General features: G+C 50.5%; 1 protein-coding gene across 1 annotated transcript; it reads left to right on the forward strand.

Annotated features, from left to right (window-relative positions):
- The first annotated feature begins 8,023 nt into the window (after positions 1-8,023).
- On the forward strand, positions 8,024-16,478 carry Gpx3 (glutathione peroxidase 3). The gene is made up of 5 exons (XM_036195852.1): positions 8,024-8,259; positions 12,783-12,936; positions 14,538-14,655; positions 15,016-15,115; positions 15,514-16,478. The coding sequence occupies exons 1-5, from the start codon at positions 8,173-8,175 to the stop codon at positions 15,733-15,735; spliced, it is 681 nt and encodes a 226-aa protein (XP_036051745.1). The 5' UTR covers positions 8,024-8,172; the 3' UTR covers positions 15,736-16,478.
- The last annotated feature ends 400 nt before the right edge of the window (positions 16,479-16,878 follow it).

Here is a 16,878-nt window from a genome sequence, read left to right on the forward strand (position 1 = left end):
GCACCATCAGAAGGGAAGGGACATTTTGACGGAAAGCTTGGAGCCTTATCCAGCCTAGAGGTACAGTCCACAGATGACTGTATTTTCAGTGAGACACTGAAAATACCATCCAGATGAAAAGGTTGAATGAGATTGTCATGAGGGATGTCATATCAACATTTTCCGACTGCCAGGTGTTCTGCATAAGCTCAATTGTTTGTGCATTTGAGCTACGCTAATTCATTCGGAGAATGAAGAATTCTCTAGAAGTTTCCAAAAGCCAAAGGGAGAAGCAGGACAGGTCTCTCTAGGGAGAGCAGGCTCAGTCCTGCTACGTCAGCCCTTCCAGGGACTGGCCCAGCGAATACAGGCTTTGTCAGTTTCTCTGAGACACTCTTAGACTGGCGTAGCCTTCTATAACAAAGCCCCGTGCATGAGCTAAGTGGCCCGGAGTCAGCAGAAGCCTTTGTCCCTGAGTTCTGAGGTTGGGATGTTGAAGATCAAGGGGACAAAAGATTCAGTGTCTGAGAGGCCTGCTCTCTCAGAGGCGGCTGACTTCTCAAGCTAACTCCAGTGATGATGAGTGAAGCCCATTTTATATGGGCACTAATCTCATTCATGGTGGCCCCACCCTCATGACGGAAGCACCTTCCCACAGCCACACTTCCTAATGCTATCATTTGAGGGGTTAGGATTTCAACAGGCTATGGTAAGAGAGATGCACTAAAGCTTGAAGGGGGTTATAAAAGTGGGAGGGGCTGGAGATAGGGCTCAGAGGGTAAAAGCATTTGTCTCAAAGCCCAACAACCCAAGTTCGATCCTCAGAACCCACAGAAAGATGGAGAGAACCTATTACCAAACATTGTCCTCTGACCTCCACACGCATGCTGTGGCACACATACACCCACCCATAACAAAAAATACCCACACAACAACACCCAAACCCACACATTCATGTTTAGTGGCGGGTGCTTTCATGATGAGCCCCCAATAAAGTCCTGGGGCACCAGGTCTCGAATGAGCGTCCCTGTGGAACAGCGGCTCAGCAGGTTGGTTGCTACATTTCCTCCCTGGAGGAACTGAACAGGTCCCGTGTAACTGAGCTAGGAGAGGACCTTCAGGGGCTTATGTCTGGCTTCCTCGGGACTTTGTCCCAGGCACACCCTCTGTGAGCTGATTTTGCAACTTTTCAATGGGATAAATCATGTCCTATGCTAGCTTCTGTGGCTCCTTGGAGTAAATCAATGAACCAAGACACGGCCCTGGCCCCTCTCAGGAGGTAAGGCTAGTCTTCCCAGAAAAAAAAAAAAAAACCAGAACCCGATGCCATCTTTTATGAGTAAATAAACCAGTGCTGGCCAATAGGAGTCACAATTTTAAAATTTGCTATAGCCACTCTGAAATGAATTCATTTTGAAACATGGTCTTGTTATATAGCTTTGAGTGGTTGGTACTTACTATGTAACTAACCCTGGCTGGTCTCAAACTCATAGTAATCCTTCTGTTTCAGCTTCCCAAAACCTGGGATAGAGACGCACACCACTACACTGGGCAGTAGTTTTTTGTTTTTTGTTTTGTTTTTAAGTCATTTTCTTTTCAGGACTTTGTGCTTATTAGGCAAATATTATTCTACCCCTGAGTTACATCCCTACCCCTTTTATTGTTATTATTATTATCTTGAGACAGGGCTTTGGTGGGTTGCCCAGGCTAACCCCAAACTGTAATCTTTTTGTCTCAACACCTTGAGTAAATGGGAAAATGAGATTATATAGATTGACATAATACTCCTTGCAGGTAAATTTAAATTATTTAATTTAAAACATTTAAAATTGATTAGTGTATGTGTGAAGTGTAGGTGTGGATGAGTGCTTCATAGCACCTGTGTTGAGGTCTGAGGACAGCTCTATGTTCTCTCTCTCTCTCTCTCTCTCTCTCTCTCTCTCTCTCTCTATATATATATATATATATATATATATATTTTTTTTTTTTTTTTTGAGACAGGGTTTCTCCATGTAGCCCTGGCTATCCTGAAACTCACTCTGTTCACTTGAACTCACAGAGATCCGCCTGCCTCTAACCACCTTAGTGGTTTATATGGGCTCTTGGGATCAAACTAGGTTACCTACAGTGTCTCTGGTTCAGACCCAGAACGGCCTCCTACCAAGTATATGACTGTAAACAGTTACTTAACCTCCCAGTGTATCTGTGTCATCCACAAAACAGCAACGATGACACCACCTTTCTCATGAGGCCCCAAGGCCTTTTCAAAAAGTTAAACTGGGGATGAGGGTGACGCTCTCAATTTGGTAGAGTGCTTGTCTAGCATGCATGAAGTTCCACATTTTGTTTCTAGCGCCACAGAAGCCAAGTTTGGTGACTCCAATACTAGAGAGGTGAAGGCTGGAGAAATAACGTTCAAGGTCACCCTTAGCTACCCATCAAGTTCAAGGCCAGCCTGGGCTACAAAAGGAAAAAGTAATAAATCTAAGTTAACACCTATGTATGGGTCATTGTGTGACTGACTAATGGTTGCTAGTTTAAATGTCACCTCTTGAGAGACATCGGCATGTCCGGCGCCTTGTTCCACAGCTGAGAAAAGGAAGCCCAGGTTCCGGAAGGTGCTGATTCTGAAGCAGGCTCCAGCTCTTACTTCTGTGTGTGTGTACACACACGAGTGTGCAGGTGCCTGCCTAAAGACTCAGATGCCCTGGAACTGGATTAGGGGTGGTTTTGAGCTGTTCAATATAGGTGCTAAGAGCCAAAGTCTTAACCACTGAACAGTTCTCCATCCCTCACTAACTATTATTTATTTATTTAGATTTTTTGAGACAGGGTTCCTCTGTGTAACAGCCCTGGCTGTCCTAGAACTTGCTCTGTAGACCAGGCTGGCCTCGAACTCACAGAGATCCTCCTGGCTCTGCCTCCCAAGTGCTGGGATTAAAGATGCACCACCACTGCCAGGGCACCTCACTCACTCTTAGTTGACTGACTCCCTGCCTGTGAGCTGACTCTGAGATTCCATCTGCCAATTACTCTGGAAACCAGAAGCTCCAGGGCCCCACCTGAGTTCTGCAAACTCTTCTTGATTGCGAAACAGATCGCTGCTTGGAGCTGGGCCTCTCTCCTGCCACCCCTATCTAGGTGCATACGTTGGGCTCGCTGACCCCTCACCGGCCTCCGAACCCAAAGCACTTACTCAGCAACGGGGTGCCTTCCAGTGTTCTGGCTGTCGCAGCCCTTTTTGTTCATTAACTCGTGGTCTGTTTTCCTTAAGGACACAATGGTCAGCACTTAAAAGATCTCTTGTTCCATCATTTCTAGTCCTTGTTCACCAACCAAGCAGAAAGGCAGGGTCAGCAAGTTGGCTCAGCAAGCAGAGGCTTGGCTTGCCAGGCCTGACAACAGGAGTTCCATTCCTGGGGCCCACATGGTAGAAGGAGAGAAGAAATGAATGTAATTACATTTCGTTCTTCTTGTTCTGTTTCAGACAGGGTTCCCCTACGCAGCTCTGGCTATCCTGGAACTTACTATGTAGACCGTTGTGGCCTTGAACTCTCTTAGACATCTACCTGCCTCTGTAGTGCTGGGATAAAAGCGTGCACCACAGTTCTTGGCAAGAAGAGATTTTAAGTTCTGTTTCAGTTTCCTGTACTCATTTATGTGTATGGGTGCTTTGCCTGCATTTATCTGCGTCTGTGCATCACTTGTGTGCCTGGTGCCTACAGAAACCAGAAGAGGGCATCGGGTTTCCTGGAACTGGAGTTATAAATGGTAATGAGCTGCCCTGTGGGTGCTGGGAATTAACCCCAATGCTGGAAGAACAGCCAGTGCTCTTAACCAACGAGCCACCTCTCCAGCCCCCTTCAGTTTCTTTTAAAGGAGAGGATAAAAGGTACTGAGTGCCCAGCTCTCTGGGGTGAGATGAAGGAGACTACGTTCTCAGACAGGAAGTAAAACCTACTACCGCTTCCTCTAAGGCTCTAGAATGTCTGTTTCCACCACACTCTTCCCACAGCCCACTGCAGGTCAACTCTCCTGAACAAGCCTCCCCAGAGCAGCCCACATGCCTCGAGTCTCACCTAGCATCAGACAGTCTTGTGGGCTCAAATGGTTAGCAAAGGCTGCCTGCCACTCTGCTCATTCTGGGTGCCAAAGTGTGCTTCATTTGATACTATGTGAGAAACATTTACCAAGCTAATAAGGATCAAGCTTCGTCTGAGCTGCTGCAAATGAAGACTTTGTAGACCTTATAATTCAGTGTATAAAATAAGCAGGGCATGATGATGGGACAAGTAGCTGTTTTCAGATAAACAGAGAAATAACGTTAGCTGGGCACACACACCAATAACCGTTATACTCAGGAAAGTGGAGGCAGAAGGATCAAGAGTTCAAAATCCATTATCCTTGAGAACTGGCTAGATGGCTCAGCAGGGAAAGGCACTTGCAGCCAAGCCTGAGGATCTGAGTTCAATTCCTGGGACCCACATGGTGGAAGGAGATGAACCAACTCTTGAAAACTGTCCTCTGAGCCCCACAGGTGTGTGGGAGGTGCATGTGCCTTGCCTCCAAATGCATGAAAGTTAAAGTTTTAAAACAAAAGACTATGTATCATATTTTTAGGGAAAGAGAAAGAAAAGAAAAGAAAATCTCCTTTGGGAGAGCTTTTTAAATGTTTCCTTAATAAATCTACATTTCCTATGCTAAAAAGAAAGTGTAATAGAGTTGAGGTAGAAAGTATTGAATATTCTAGGAACTAATACAACCAGGGGTCAGGTATGGTGGCACACACTTTAATCCCAACACTTGGGAAGCAGAGGCAGGAAGATCTCTCAGTTGGAGACCAGCCTGGTCTACATAGTGAATTCCAGGCCATTCAAGGCCATATAATGAGACCCTGCCTCAAAAACCAACCAACCAACCCAGTGGATCTGAAAAGCACTCAAGAAATGACATTAGCAGTCTTGAACTGGTAGAAGAAAGCTAGCTAAAGTGGGAAGGTCAGGTTTGGGGGATGGGGGTGGTGGTGGACACCACCCAGAGAAAGCCTGCAGGTGCGCATGAACTGCAGACTGAGAACAGCAACCCTTCTATGCAGCTGAGGAAGGCAGGATCGGAAGAGCGGAGCGGACGGAAGATGAACTGGGTTAAGTTCCAAGTCCCTAAAGGAATTTGAACTTTAACCTGAGGGCAAATGGAAGCTGCTTGGTGGAGAGCATCTCTCAGGAACAAACTACCAGATTGGCTTCAAAGGTCTTCCTCTCCTCCCTTCATTGGGGATCCTTTGAGACAGGGTCTTCCATGGCTCAAGCTGGTCTCGAGTGTGTGATCCTTCTGCCGATTTATGTGGTGCTGAGGCTGGAACCCAGGGCTTCATGGTACCAGGCAAGCACTCTACAAACTGGATTATATCCCCTATTCTTTTTAATTTCTTTTAAACTTAAGGCAGATGTTCATTAAGTTGCCCAGGCTGACCTTGAACTTGTGATCCTCCTCCCCTGGCACCCCAAGTAATGGGGCCATAGGTTGTTCCACCAGCCTCCATGCTCATCTCTTGCCTGGTTGGTTTTGGGGAAAAGGCTTTTTTTTTTTTTTTTTGAGATAGTGTTTCACTTTGTAGCTCAGGCTACTAGTTATTTTTGTGGGGGAGGGGTAATTCTTTTTTCTTTTGTTCTTGAAACAGGGTCTCACTATATAGTGCAACTGAGACTGGCCTTGAACTTGCTACCTACCACCCCAGCCTCCTTAGTTCCCTTAGCCACCTCAGGATCCCTGGGATTCATGCCTCCTCTGTGTAGACAGTACAAAGCAGTTTGCTTTCTTATACATGCAAGGATCACCTGCCCAGGGGTCCAACCACCCGCAGTTGGTTGGGCCCTTCTACATCAATCATCAATCAAGAAAATTCCTGACAAGCTGGGCAGTGATGGCGTACGCCTTTAATCCCAACACTCAGGAGGCAGAGGCAGATGGATCTCTATGAGTTCAAGGCCAGCTTGGGCTACAGAGTGAGATCCAGGACAGGCAGCAAAACTACACAGAGAAACCCTGTCTTGAAAAAAAACAAAAAACAAACAAACAAACAACAAAAAAAAAAAAAGAAAAGAAAAGAAAAAGAAAATGCCCCACAGATGCTGCCAAGCTGATGGAGGCAGTCCTCAGCTGAGCTCCCTCTTCCTAGATCAAACCCCAGTTTAGATCAAGTTGACAAAAACAAAATACAGACAAACCCACCCAGTCCAAGCAGCACACTTACTAAATGCAATCATCCAAAACCTGAAGTGTGAGGGTTGTAGTTCACACCAGACCGTACATAACGGACATCAAAGCAACATGGACTAGAGACTGGTCTCGGGGACCTTCTTTGCCATGCTGTGGGAATTTTCATAAAGGACTCCAGTGTCCTAGGCCTCAGGGACTTACGGTGACATTAATTGAGTCACTGTTGTGTCACCCACAGTCACATGCCTCCATGTGTTATAAGGGTTTTCTGGTTCCAAGTTCTTTCTACTTCAACACAATGAGTTTATTAACTATCTATCTATCTATCTATCTATCTATCCATCCATCTATCATCTATCTATCTTCTATCTATCTATCTATCTATCTATCTATCTATCTATCTATCTATCTACTCCTATCTATCTATCTATCCATCTATCATCTATCTATCTTCTATCTATCTATCCATCTATCTTCTATCTATCTATCCATCTATCTATCTATCTATCTTCTATCTATCCATCCATCTTCTATCTATCTATCTATCTATCTATCTATCTATCTGTCTGTCTGTCTATCTATCATCTATTATTGTGCTGGAGGTCAGTGGGCAACTTTCAGAAATTGGCTCCTTCCTCCCCGCTCAGTTCCGTAGACTAAACTCACACCATCAGGCTTGCACAGGGCTCTTACCTACTGAGCCATCTCTCCAGCCCCACCATGAGGTTTGAGGAAAGCTTTATGAATGCAGCAAACACCTTCCAAATTCCACGGGTCACATTAACTTCCTGAATCATCATAAAAGCATAGTACCTCCAGGCATTTCTGGGTCAGGAAATTTCTAGAAGGCACCCAATCCTAGAACTCATTGACTAAGACTGAGGTCAGGTGCCTTAGAATCCCTTCTGCAAGGTGTCTGAAGACAGTGGCTCAGCAGATGCCTTAGAGACTACATCATAGTGGTTACGATGTGCAGCCCTAGGAATCTATTCCCTGTCGCAGGGATCTATCCTAACTGCTTCCCAGCCCACTGGGGTAGCAAGGCAGGAAGCACCGATTCCTACTGCAGCCTGATTAAGCCTGAAAGCCCCTATCCAGAGCTGCCTGGCCTGACCTTATATGAAAGCACAAATTTAATGATTGATTCAACAAATATTATATACCTGTTGTATACCCTCAGAGATTCAGGGGCTAGGTCCACCACATAGAAGCCCATCGTTCAGTCAGAGCCAGTGGGACCTGAGAGATCATTAACCAGTTCCATCATTACAGTTGGGCAAACAGAGGCTCAAAGAGGAAAATAATGAGTTTAGGACCACAGGGATGAACACATAGTTTTTATGTGCTAATTAAAAGTGGGGAGGGAGATGTATTTTCTGGTCCCCACCCACCTGAGTCGTTATCCATAACTTAACCAAAGAGAAGGCTGAATTCAAAATCCATCGCATCCACACATTCCTCTCATTTGCTAGGGATTGATTGGACCTACGACCTCATGCATTCTGGTCAAGCACTAAACCACCGAGCTACATCCTCCAATTGACAAAGGGTCCCACTCTGTAGCTACCGTTGGTCTTGAACCTGCGCAATCCTCCTGCTTCAGTTTTTTGGATTCTGGGATTACATGTTGCTTCTTCTGCACTAAGTGGGTCCGTACCCAGGGCAGGGTCCCTGGGTTTTAGAGGTTGGGGAAAGAGCTGCGTCCTGGGGTGCGGTCTGGAGCCCTGGCCGCGCCCATCTCTAGTACTTCCCTGGCAGCTGACTCCCCTTCTCTCACTGTCGCCCCGGGCCTGGGGAGAGGGAGGAAAATGGGGGCGGGAACGTCTCGTCCTTGAAATCCCAGCCACCTTGCCATTGGCTAAGAAGACCCCGGCTTAGCTGCGGATTGGCTACCGAGGAGGGCTTGAAAGGTGGCTGAGCGCCTCGGACACCTCAGACGGACGGTGGCCATCCCGAGACGCGCTCCAGCCCGCCATGGCCCGGTTCTTTCGGGCTTCCTGCCTTCTGTCCCTGCTCCTGGCCGGGTTCGTTCCGCCGGGCCGGGGACAAGAGAAGTCCAAGGTGAGTGAACCTCCAGGGCGCAAGACGAGTTCCCTGCGCCCAGGTGTCCACCGCGCCGCTGGGAGAGCCACCGCTTCCCCAGAGGCACCAGATGCCCCCAATCTCGCCCTGCCTCGGGGACCCCACCCTGCGACCCTTTGATTTCCACGCCCTTCCATCAAACCCAGACCCGCGTGCTTCAGCCGGCAGAACGAACTCGGGAGGACAGTCTTTCCTGAGTTCCTATGTTCTCCACTGTCATCTCGGGGTTGCCTTGCCACGTTCAGTTACCTGGGACCGACTGTCCCATTCAGCGGTTTTGGAGAGGGTGTGGGTTCCGCCCCCGCCCCCCAGGCAGCAGGAGAGTGCAGCTGGTGGTCATCCTGAAAAATTGCTGGGGGCGGGCGTGGAGGGGGCGGGCTGAAAGCTTGGAGGCACATCCCTTTCTGGGCCTCAGTTTCTCCATCAGCAGGGTATAGCTGCAGAGGAGAGAGAATGGTTGGAAGGCTATGGAACCCTCTAGTTGCCCTATCTATTCACAGCCCACTGGCCAGCCATGGAGCAAACATGGTAGCTAGAGAAGACAACCTAGGCCAGACAGAGTCTTCTGGAGCTCCATCTATGCTGCTCCAGGTGTGGCACCCTGAGCCGGAGCCGGGATGGGGAGGCTGAAGGCAGATGACCCGGCAGTAGAGCCAGACTCAGAAGCTGTCTCCAATCTCTCTCTCTCTCTCTCTCTCTCTCTCTCTCTCTCTCTCTCTCTCTCTCTCTCTCTCTCACACACACACACACACACACACACACACACACACACACACACACAGACACTGGTTAGGCTCTAGCTTTGAGTTTCTGGGTTTCTAAAAACCCTCTGGGTTTTCATTCTAAGATCTTGTAAGTCTACAATGCTGATTTGAGATTCTGTCTACCTGTTAGAGAGCCCCAAGAGTGGTTCCTGTTTTTAAGGCCCTTTCTACCCTCAGCTCCTTAGTCTAAACTGCCCGCGTCCCTGTAAAGCCTTTTCTCTCCAGCCCCATTCCTAAACCAGCTGGGTAGGCATTTTCTAGGACAGAGACAGGACGGAGTTCAAGACTAGGGTGTGGAGTAGGGGTGGGGGTGGACTGGGGCACCAGCCCTGTGCCTTCAGTGTGGGAATAGCTTGGGGTGGAGGCTGCAGGTAAGCACACAGGCCCTGATACTCATCACAGCTATCCATGGAATCAGGGAGGGATGAGTGAGTTCGGAAAAGAGAGAGAAGACAGTCTAGAAAAGTCTTAGGGTGAGGTGTGATCTTATCTCACAACCAGCCGAGGCTTGTGACTCATGACAGCCCAGGCATGCCCATCTGTTCTCCCAGGTCCTTAAGAGTTCACATGCTACTGCTCTGGCTTCTGGAACTCAACCGCTTGCCTTGGCCCAAGTTCAGGACAAGGGAACAGGGAGGGAACATGTGCAGACCCAAGGACGCAGTCACAGGACGATGTCCTCTTGACTCAAAAGGAGGGGCAACAAAGGAGGAAGCCCTCTGTCTGGTCCAGCTTACAGCTGCAAATGGCTTTGCAGAGCTGTAAGCTAACAGCTGCTGACGTGGGATCCTAGTAACCGCTGGTTTCTAGGTGACTGCACAAGGCAGAGAGCATCATGGGACCACAGGCTGACGTCAAGGCTGCAGGGCCTTAAGTGGCCCTGAATCCCACTCCATCTTTCAGCAGACAGGCTGGAATCCTGAGAGGGGAGGGGTGGTCACACAATGCCAGAGGCATGGCTGGGCCCGGTTGCTGGTCTCCTTCCTACCTCTCAGACCTGTCACATTCACAACACCACACCAATGGGTATGGGAAGATGGCAGAGGGGAGGGCATGGACCAGCAGTCCTGGGCAGCCAGGTGCCTGGTTCAGCATCACCCCAGTCCCCCAGCTCTCAGCCCATTCCTGGTGTCCACTCAGTACTCTTTTCTGGTCCCCTGGTGGAGGAACAGGGCTTTGGGACTCTGGACCCAGAGGAAGGAAGGGGGCTTTTGTGGGGACTGAGCTGATGAGTGCCATCCATGGCTCACTCGCCACAGACTACCCTCCCAGCCTGGACTTCCAGAATGAGCCCCTTTCTCCCTCAGTTGTCGCTGTTCATGTCTTAGGTCAGCTAGTGAACACCTATGGCCGCCCCTTACTATGATGCAGGGGCCTCACAGACTCTTGGCCCTTGCTGCAGGTAGAGCAAGCTCCATGTCCTGCTGGCCCAAGCCTGTGCTCATCTGCTAACAGTTTCTCAAAATAATTTCAAGTGTTGGGGAGCTGACTCAGTGAGTAAAACCACTGTCACGAGGGCAAGAGGACCTGAGTTCAAATCCCCAGCGTCCATGTAAAGTCAGCCCTGGCCACACGTGCTAACAATGGCGGACTTGTTAGGGGCAGAGACAGGTAAATCGAGGGGCTCACTGGCCAGCCTGGCCAACCATTGAGCACAAGCTGGAGAGGGCCAGCTACATAGCTCAGTGGGCGAGGATGCTTGTAGCCAAACCTGACAAGCTGAGTTTGATTCCTGGGACTCATATGGTGGGTATGCACTGGCTTCTGCAAGTTGTCCCTTGATCTCCACATGGGTGCTGCGGCGCACATTCACAAATAAGTGGATAAATGAAACGAAATAATTTAATGGAGACAGTCTCAAAGCTCTCTCCTTCGGCTTCTACGCGTACACACACAGCCAAACAGAACAACAGAAACACGCGTTGAGAGGGAGGCCGAGCGGTTATCCTCTTAGACTGAAGCCAGAAGAAAGTGGCTTGCTCAGTGCCACACAGCCAGTGAAGACAGACTCATTCAGGGGGCTCCCCATGGTCCCTCCCTTCGAATTGTTTTAAAGCTCCCATTGTTCAGTCAACTCCTGGGACTCTCCTCACCACACCTGAGGTTCAGCATCGGGTGGTGTGGGGGAGGTGGAGCAGCTGGGAGGCAGCAGGGGTTGTATCCTGCTGTTTGTAGTGTGTTGTGCTTATTGAGGCAGGGTGTCCCTATGTAGTCCAGGCTGGCCCTGAACTCTCCATCCCCTGCTTCTGCCTCACGTGTTGGCATTACTGATGTTCACCCCCCAGCCTGGTGCTGTTTGCCTCTCAGGGTCTAAGTGATCCTAACCAGGGCTTCTGAAGCCTGGAGCAGGGAGGGCTATCCAGCTCAGCACTCAGCCCAACACCCAGTAATAGTACCTGGAATATTAGACCCATGGAGAGCAGGGGCTTTGTACCACAGCCTGGAGAGCTGTTAGCTGTCAGGGTTGACCCAGGAAAGGCAGCCAGATTCACTGTTAGTCAGGCCTGCAGTGACTCCGTGAGAGGCACTCCGCTGCATCCCACTGGGGGCCCCTGCCCTGCTGCCTGGACGGCTCCCTCACCCAGTCCGGCTGAGGACCTTGCTTTGGCAGCAAGTTTTCCAGAACCAAAGGGAAGAGGGAGTGACCTTCCTTTTCTTTTTTCTTTTTTTTTTTCTTTTTTTGAGACTGGGTTTTTCTGTGTAGCTTTGCGCCTTTCCTGGAACTCACTCTGTAGACCAGGCTGGCCTCAAACTCACAGAGATCCACCTGCCTCTGCCTCCCGAGTGCTAGGATTACAGGCGTGCGCCACCACTGCCCGGCTTTTTTTCTTTTAAATTTTTTGTTTGTTTTATTTTATTTATTTTTTTTGGAGCTGAGGACCGAACCCAGGGCCTTGCACTTGCTAGGCAAGCGCTCTATCACTGAGCTAAATCCCCAACCCTGACCTTCCTTTTCTATGACCTCTCCCACTTCAATAGCAGCCCTGGGGGTTTGTTGTTGGGGGTGAGGTGGGGTGGGGGTAGGGATAGGGCAACATTCTGCTGGCTGGCACTGGGCCCCTTTCCTTCTCTCAGGGTGAGGTGAAGTCTGGAACGGCACTGAGCTGGTGCAGGGCTGCAGTGGAACCTGGGTGCTCTGGTGCACCCTTATTGGTACCCTGGACTCCCCTCATTTTCCTGGAGTAGCAGCTGGATAGACAGACAGGAAGGCGTGTGGCTGTCATCATACTGTTCATCTCTGCAGACCGTCTCACACTGCGGCCTCGTGACAAACATTTCCATACTCCTGGATCCTGGTCTCATGTCCTGCTTCCTCATACCTCTTCTTTCCCGTCCTCCAGACTGGGAGGCTCTGACTCAACCTCAACGTCTTGACACATCCTTTCTGTCCAGCGTCTCCTCCCCGGTTACCTAGCACAGACCTCTTCATATTTGCCTGGACCATTGCAGCAGCTACCCAACTCTGCCTCTCATCCCACTCCAACTGCCTATGAAATACGGAAGTGACTTTCGCTAACCTCAGGGTTCCACAGCACTCAATACGTGCTTAATGCAAATACTGAGTGTGTATCTCACAGTTACAGGGGATGAGGAGTTAGGAGACTCAGTTTTAGTCCAGATCCAGGTTCTGCTGTCCTGGGTGTAAGTCACTCTCTCCCTGTTGGGAGGTGGAGAAATGTGGTTTCCTAAGTGTCTCCAGTCTAATTGTTCCCTGCTGTCCATCTTTCTCTCTTCCAGATGGACTGCCATGGAGGCATGAGTGGTACCATCTATGAATATGGGGCCCTCACCATCGACGGGGAGGAATACATTCCTTTTAAGCAGTATGCCGGAAAATATGTCCTCTTTGTCAACGTAGCCAGTTACTGAGGTCTGACAGACCAATATCTTGGTAAGAGCTCCCTCATGCCTTAATTTGCTGCTTAATTTGGGGCCGATCCTGTCACTTGGGTACACTTTATTTTTTAAAGATTTATTTATGTATGAGTGCTCTATCTGCATGTACAACTTTAAACCAGAAGAGGGCATCAGATCCCACTATAGATGGTTGTAGGCCACCATGTGGTTGTTGGGAACTGAACTCGGGACCTCTGGAAGAGCAACCAGTGCTCTTAACCACTGAGCCATCTCACCTGCCCAATATACTTTAATCCCATAGGGTGCAAGGAGAAAGGGGTGATGGTGGCTGAGACCAAAGTCCATATCCTAGCTCCACTGTATTTCATATGTTCTGGAGATAATAAGCCTGAGGTCTGATGGACGTATTCTGGGAAGTTCCCAGCTACCCTTCTTCACCCCCACCCGCTCTCCCCCCAGCACCTCAGCTATTTTGGCTGCACGCTTGCTTGCCCCCCTTGACTAGAAACCATGACTGCAGCTCACTGTGAGAATGCCTCCTCTCCCTTCAGCCCCTCCATCCGTGCCCTTCTCTTGGCTCCACTCTGGAGAGTGGGTCTCACTAGTTGGAGCCCTGGAGGGAGTTGATAAGGAAGAGGTATGAGGTGCTAGTGGCACCCAATAGTTTATTCTTTTTTTGTTTTTAAAGCTGAGGATCGAACCCAGGGCCTTGGCTAGGCAAGCGCTCTACCACTGAGCTAAATCCCCAACCCTCGTTCTTTTTTGTTTGTTTTTTGGAGACAGTATTTCTCTACAATCTATAGATCAGGCTGGCCTTGAACTCAGAGATCCAGCTGCCTCTGTCTCCAAAGTACCAGGATTAAAGGCGTGCACCACCACACCAGTTCAACAATTCATTCTTAAGTAAACTTTTAAAAGTCTAGCTCAGCCCTCCTCTAACTCACTCTATAGGAAAGGGCATCAAGGTCCAGCATGTGTAAACTTGTGCCACAAGGCTGGCAATGGCTGCCCCCAGCATCTGCCTGGAGCTCATTCTCCCTATGTCAGTGTCCTCTATCCTTTGCTCTCAGCAAGGACAGTCAGAAGCCCAAGGGAACAATCAGGTCAATGCTTGATGGCTCTCGGCAATGTTTTGAAGCCAAACAGACCCCAGCTACCTGTCTGGCACCCATGGGGTTGTTTCTGGATTTGCAGAATCTGAAGCCCTGTACCCATGCTTTTGTCCATTCCTTGAACAGTGCAGTACATCTTTGAAGACATGGGCTGGGTGCTAGCACTGAGGAAACTGGAGAGCTGGCTAGGGCCTCTCCTAGGTTCCTGAATTCCCACCACCCCAAGGAAGTCCTCAGCCATCTGCCCAGGGCAGATGGAAGAGCCCTTAGCTGATTAACCCAGGCACTGGACCTGTGACTACTGACGTGAGGAAGCACATTCCCAACTCCTCCCAAACCTCACTGTCCCCAGAACTGGAATCAGGACGGGACGTGAGTTCCAGCCTTGCCACTGACTCATTGGGTCACTCTGGAGAAATCCTCCCTCCTTTGGGCCCCAGAGGTTCCAGTGATCTGGAGGGTGGGTGGGGAGCAGGGTGGTGAGGCAGGTTCTTCACCTGCTCCTTGCTCTCTCCCTGACCAGAACTGAATGCACTACAGGAAGAACTTGGGCCATTCGGCCTTGTCATTCTGGGCTTCCCCTGCAACCAATTTGGCAAACAGGAGCCGGGCGAGAACTCAGAGATCCTACCCAGCCTCAAGTGAGTTCTTGTGGATGGAGATGGCGGCCTCTATGGGGCAGAGGTGTGGGAGGCCGCAGAGGTTGTCGCCTGTCTCCATGACAGTCACTCTGCTGCCCCATGCCCATCCCAGGATGGGGTTTAATGGAATGAGGGTGAGGGGGTAGGAAACAGAAGGCCATGGGTAACTGGTTGGGAGTCCTGAGGCATGTGGGGTGGTGCACTGAGGAGACTGAGATGGCAAACACACACTGGGCCGGTAATGTCCAGTAATGAGCTGCCGCTGGGTAAGAGATTCCCAGTTCTCCTCCGCTCAGTTCCTTGGCCTCAATTCTGAGTCACGTGTTGCTTCTTTGGACCCACCAAGTACATTCCTTGCAGGTATGTCCGGCCAGGTGGGGGCTTCGTCCCTAACTTCCAGCTCTTTGAGAAAGGAGATGTGAACGGGGAGAAGGAGCAGAAATTCTACACCTTCTTGAAGGTGAGAGTGGGTCCTCTGGAGGACCTCCCCCAGCTGCTCGGGCCCATCCCACACACCTCAGCCTCTAGGAATGGGTGGGAGTGGGTCCTCTGGAGGACCTCCCCCAGGTGCTCGGGCCCATCCCACACACCTCAGCCCCTAGGAATGTCCTGGCACTGGTCTAGGACTCCCATGACAGGGCTTGGCAGACCCTCTGGTCCCTCAGCCTACATACAGATAAAGCAGGGCCCACAGGGGCATCCGAGGGGCTTACAACCTTCCAGTCACTGCAGAGATGGGCAGTCAAGTGTTCTAGCTCCCAAACTGGGGCCCTTCCTTCAGTTTTCTCCCAGGAGGGCTGAGGGGAGATGAGGAGGGGGCCTTGAGACAGACTGACATCCCTCTCACTCCTACACCAGAACTCCTGTCCTCCCACTGCGGAGCTGCTGGGCTCACCTGACCGCCTCTTTTGGGAACCCATGAAGATCCATGACATCCGCTGGAACTTTGAGAAGTTCCTGGTGGGGCCGGATGGCATACCTATTATGCGCTGGTACCACCGGACCACAGTCAGCAACGTCAAGATGGACATCCTGTCCTACATGAGGCGGCAGGCAGCCCTGGGGAACAGATGGAAGTAGCTGACGCTCCTTACCCCACCCCTGTCCATCATGCAAGGGCTGGAGAGGGCTCTTCAGGAAGAACCCACATTCTCAATCATTCTACACACACCCCAGGCCCCTTTCTTGTTACATAAGACAAGCCTTGCACAAGTGTTGTGTCTGTGCCGCTGCACACATGACAGTCGTGCCAGTGTGTGCATGGCCGCACAGCCGTGTGCCTGCCTGCCTGATACCCAGGGATGGACACCTGTGCTCACAGCTTGGTACTGGGGAACTATACATTTATATTTTTTCCAGCTTTCTGTTCCAAATGAGCCCGGCGGAAACACCAGTGCTGGGTCCAATAGTCCTGCTCAAACCTGGACATCACCCTTGGGGCCAGCATCCCCCACATGCCCACACTTAAGTCCCTACACACATCTGGATTCCCTCCACTGCCAGCCTCCTTCATCCTTCCTGAAGGGCCCTCCCAAGTCCCCAACCCCATCCCACAGTGTTCCTGAGAACAGCCAAGGCAACCGTGAGTGTGATAGCCATGTACCCCAAGTCAGGGGTGGTGTCTCCATGAAGGAGGGGCCCGAAGCCCTTGTGGGCGGGCCTCCCCTGAACCTGTTTGTGGGGCCAGCCCTTAGTGCATTCAGGCTTAGGCTCCCAGGCAGAGATACCCGCCCTGCTCCTCTGGAGGACATGCTGTTCTCTCACTTTGTCCACTGGCATCTCACACCCCGTCTGCCCAGTAAAGGCTTTTCTGCAGCAGCTTACCTGTGGTGACTTCCTGGTATGGGAGGTGGGGACTGGGGGTGGAGACAGGGAGGTTGAGGAAGGAGAAAGAAAGAGGTGTGCGGGGCGTGCTTTGGGGCCTGTGAAAGCTTTGGCTTCTACTTAGGCCCATACTGCAGCCCTTGACCAGCTACTGGAGTCTATAACCAAGTTCACATCAGCTCAGTCTTACCTGCCTTTCCCAGGTCATCCAGGGCTCAGAGAATGGCACTTCTGAAGGGCCAGAACTCAGGCTTGCCCCAGCCCCAAGACCTCTGATTCCCTGCCCAGAATCTTCCCTTCACCCTTGGGTGCCTCTAAGATGCTAGCTAGCAACATTCCCAGGGGTCGGAACCAGAAACACAGCCTCCTATTGGCTGTGAGGGCATGAAAAAATTACCA

This window comes from Onychomys torridus, chromosome 8 (genome assembly GCF_903995425.1).
Source record: "Onychomys torridus chromosome 8, mOncTor1.1, whole genome shotgun sequence".
Lineage (NCBI taxonomy): Eukaryota > Metazoa > Chordata > Mammalia > Rodentia > Cricetidae > Onychomys > Onychomys torridus.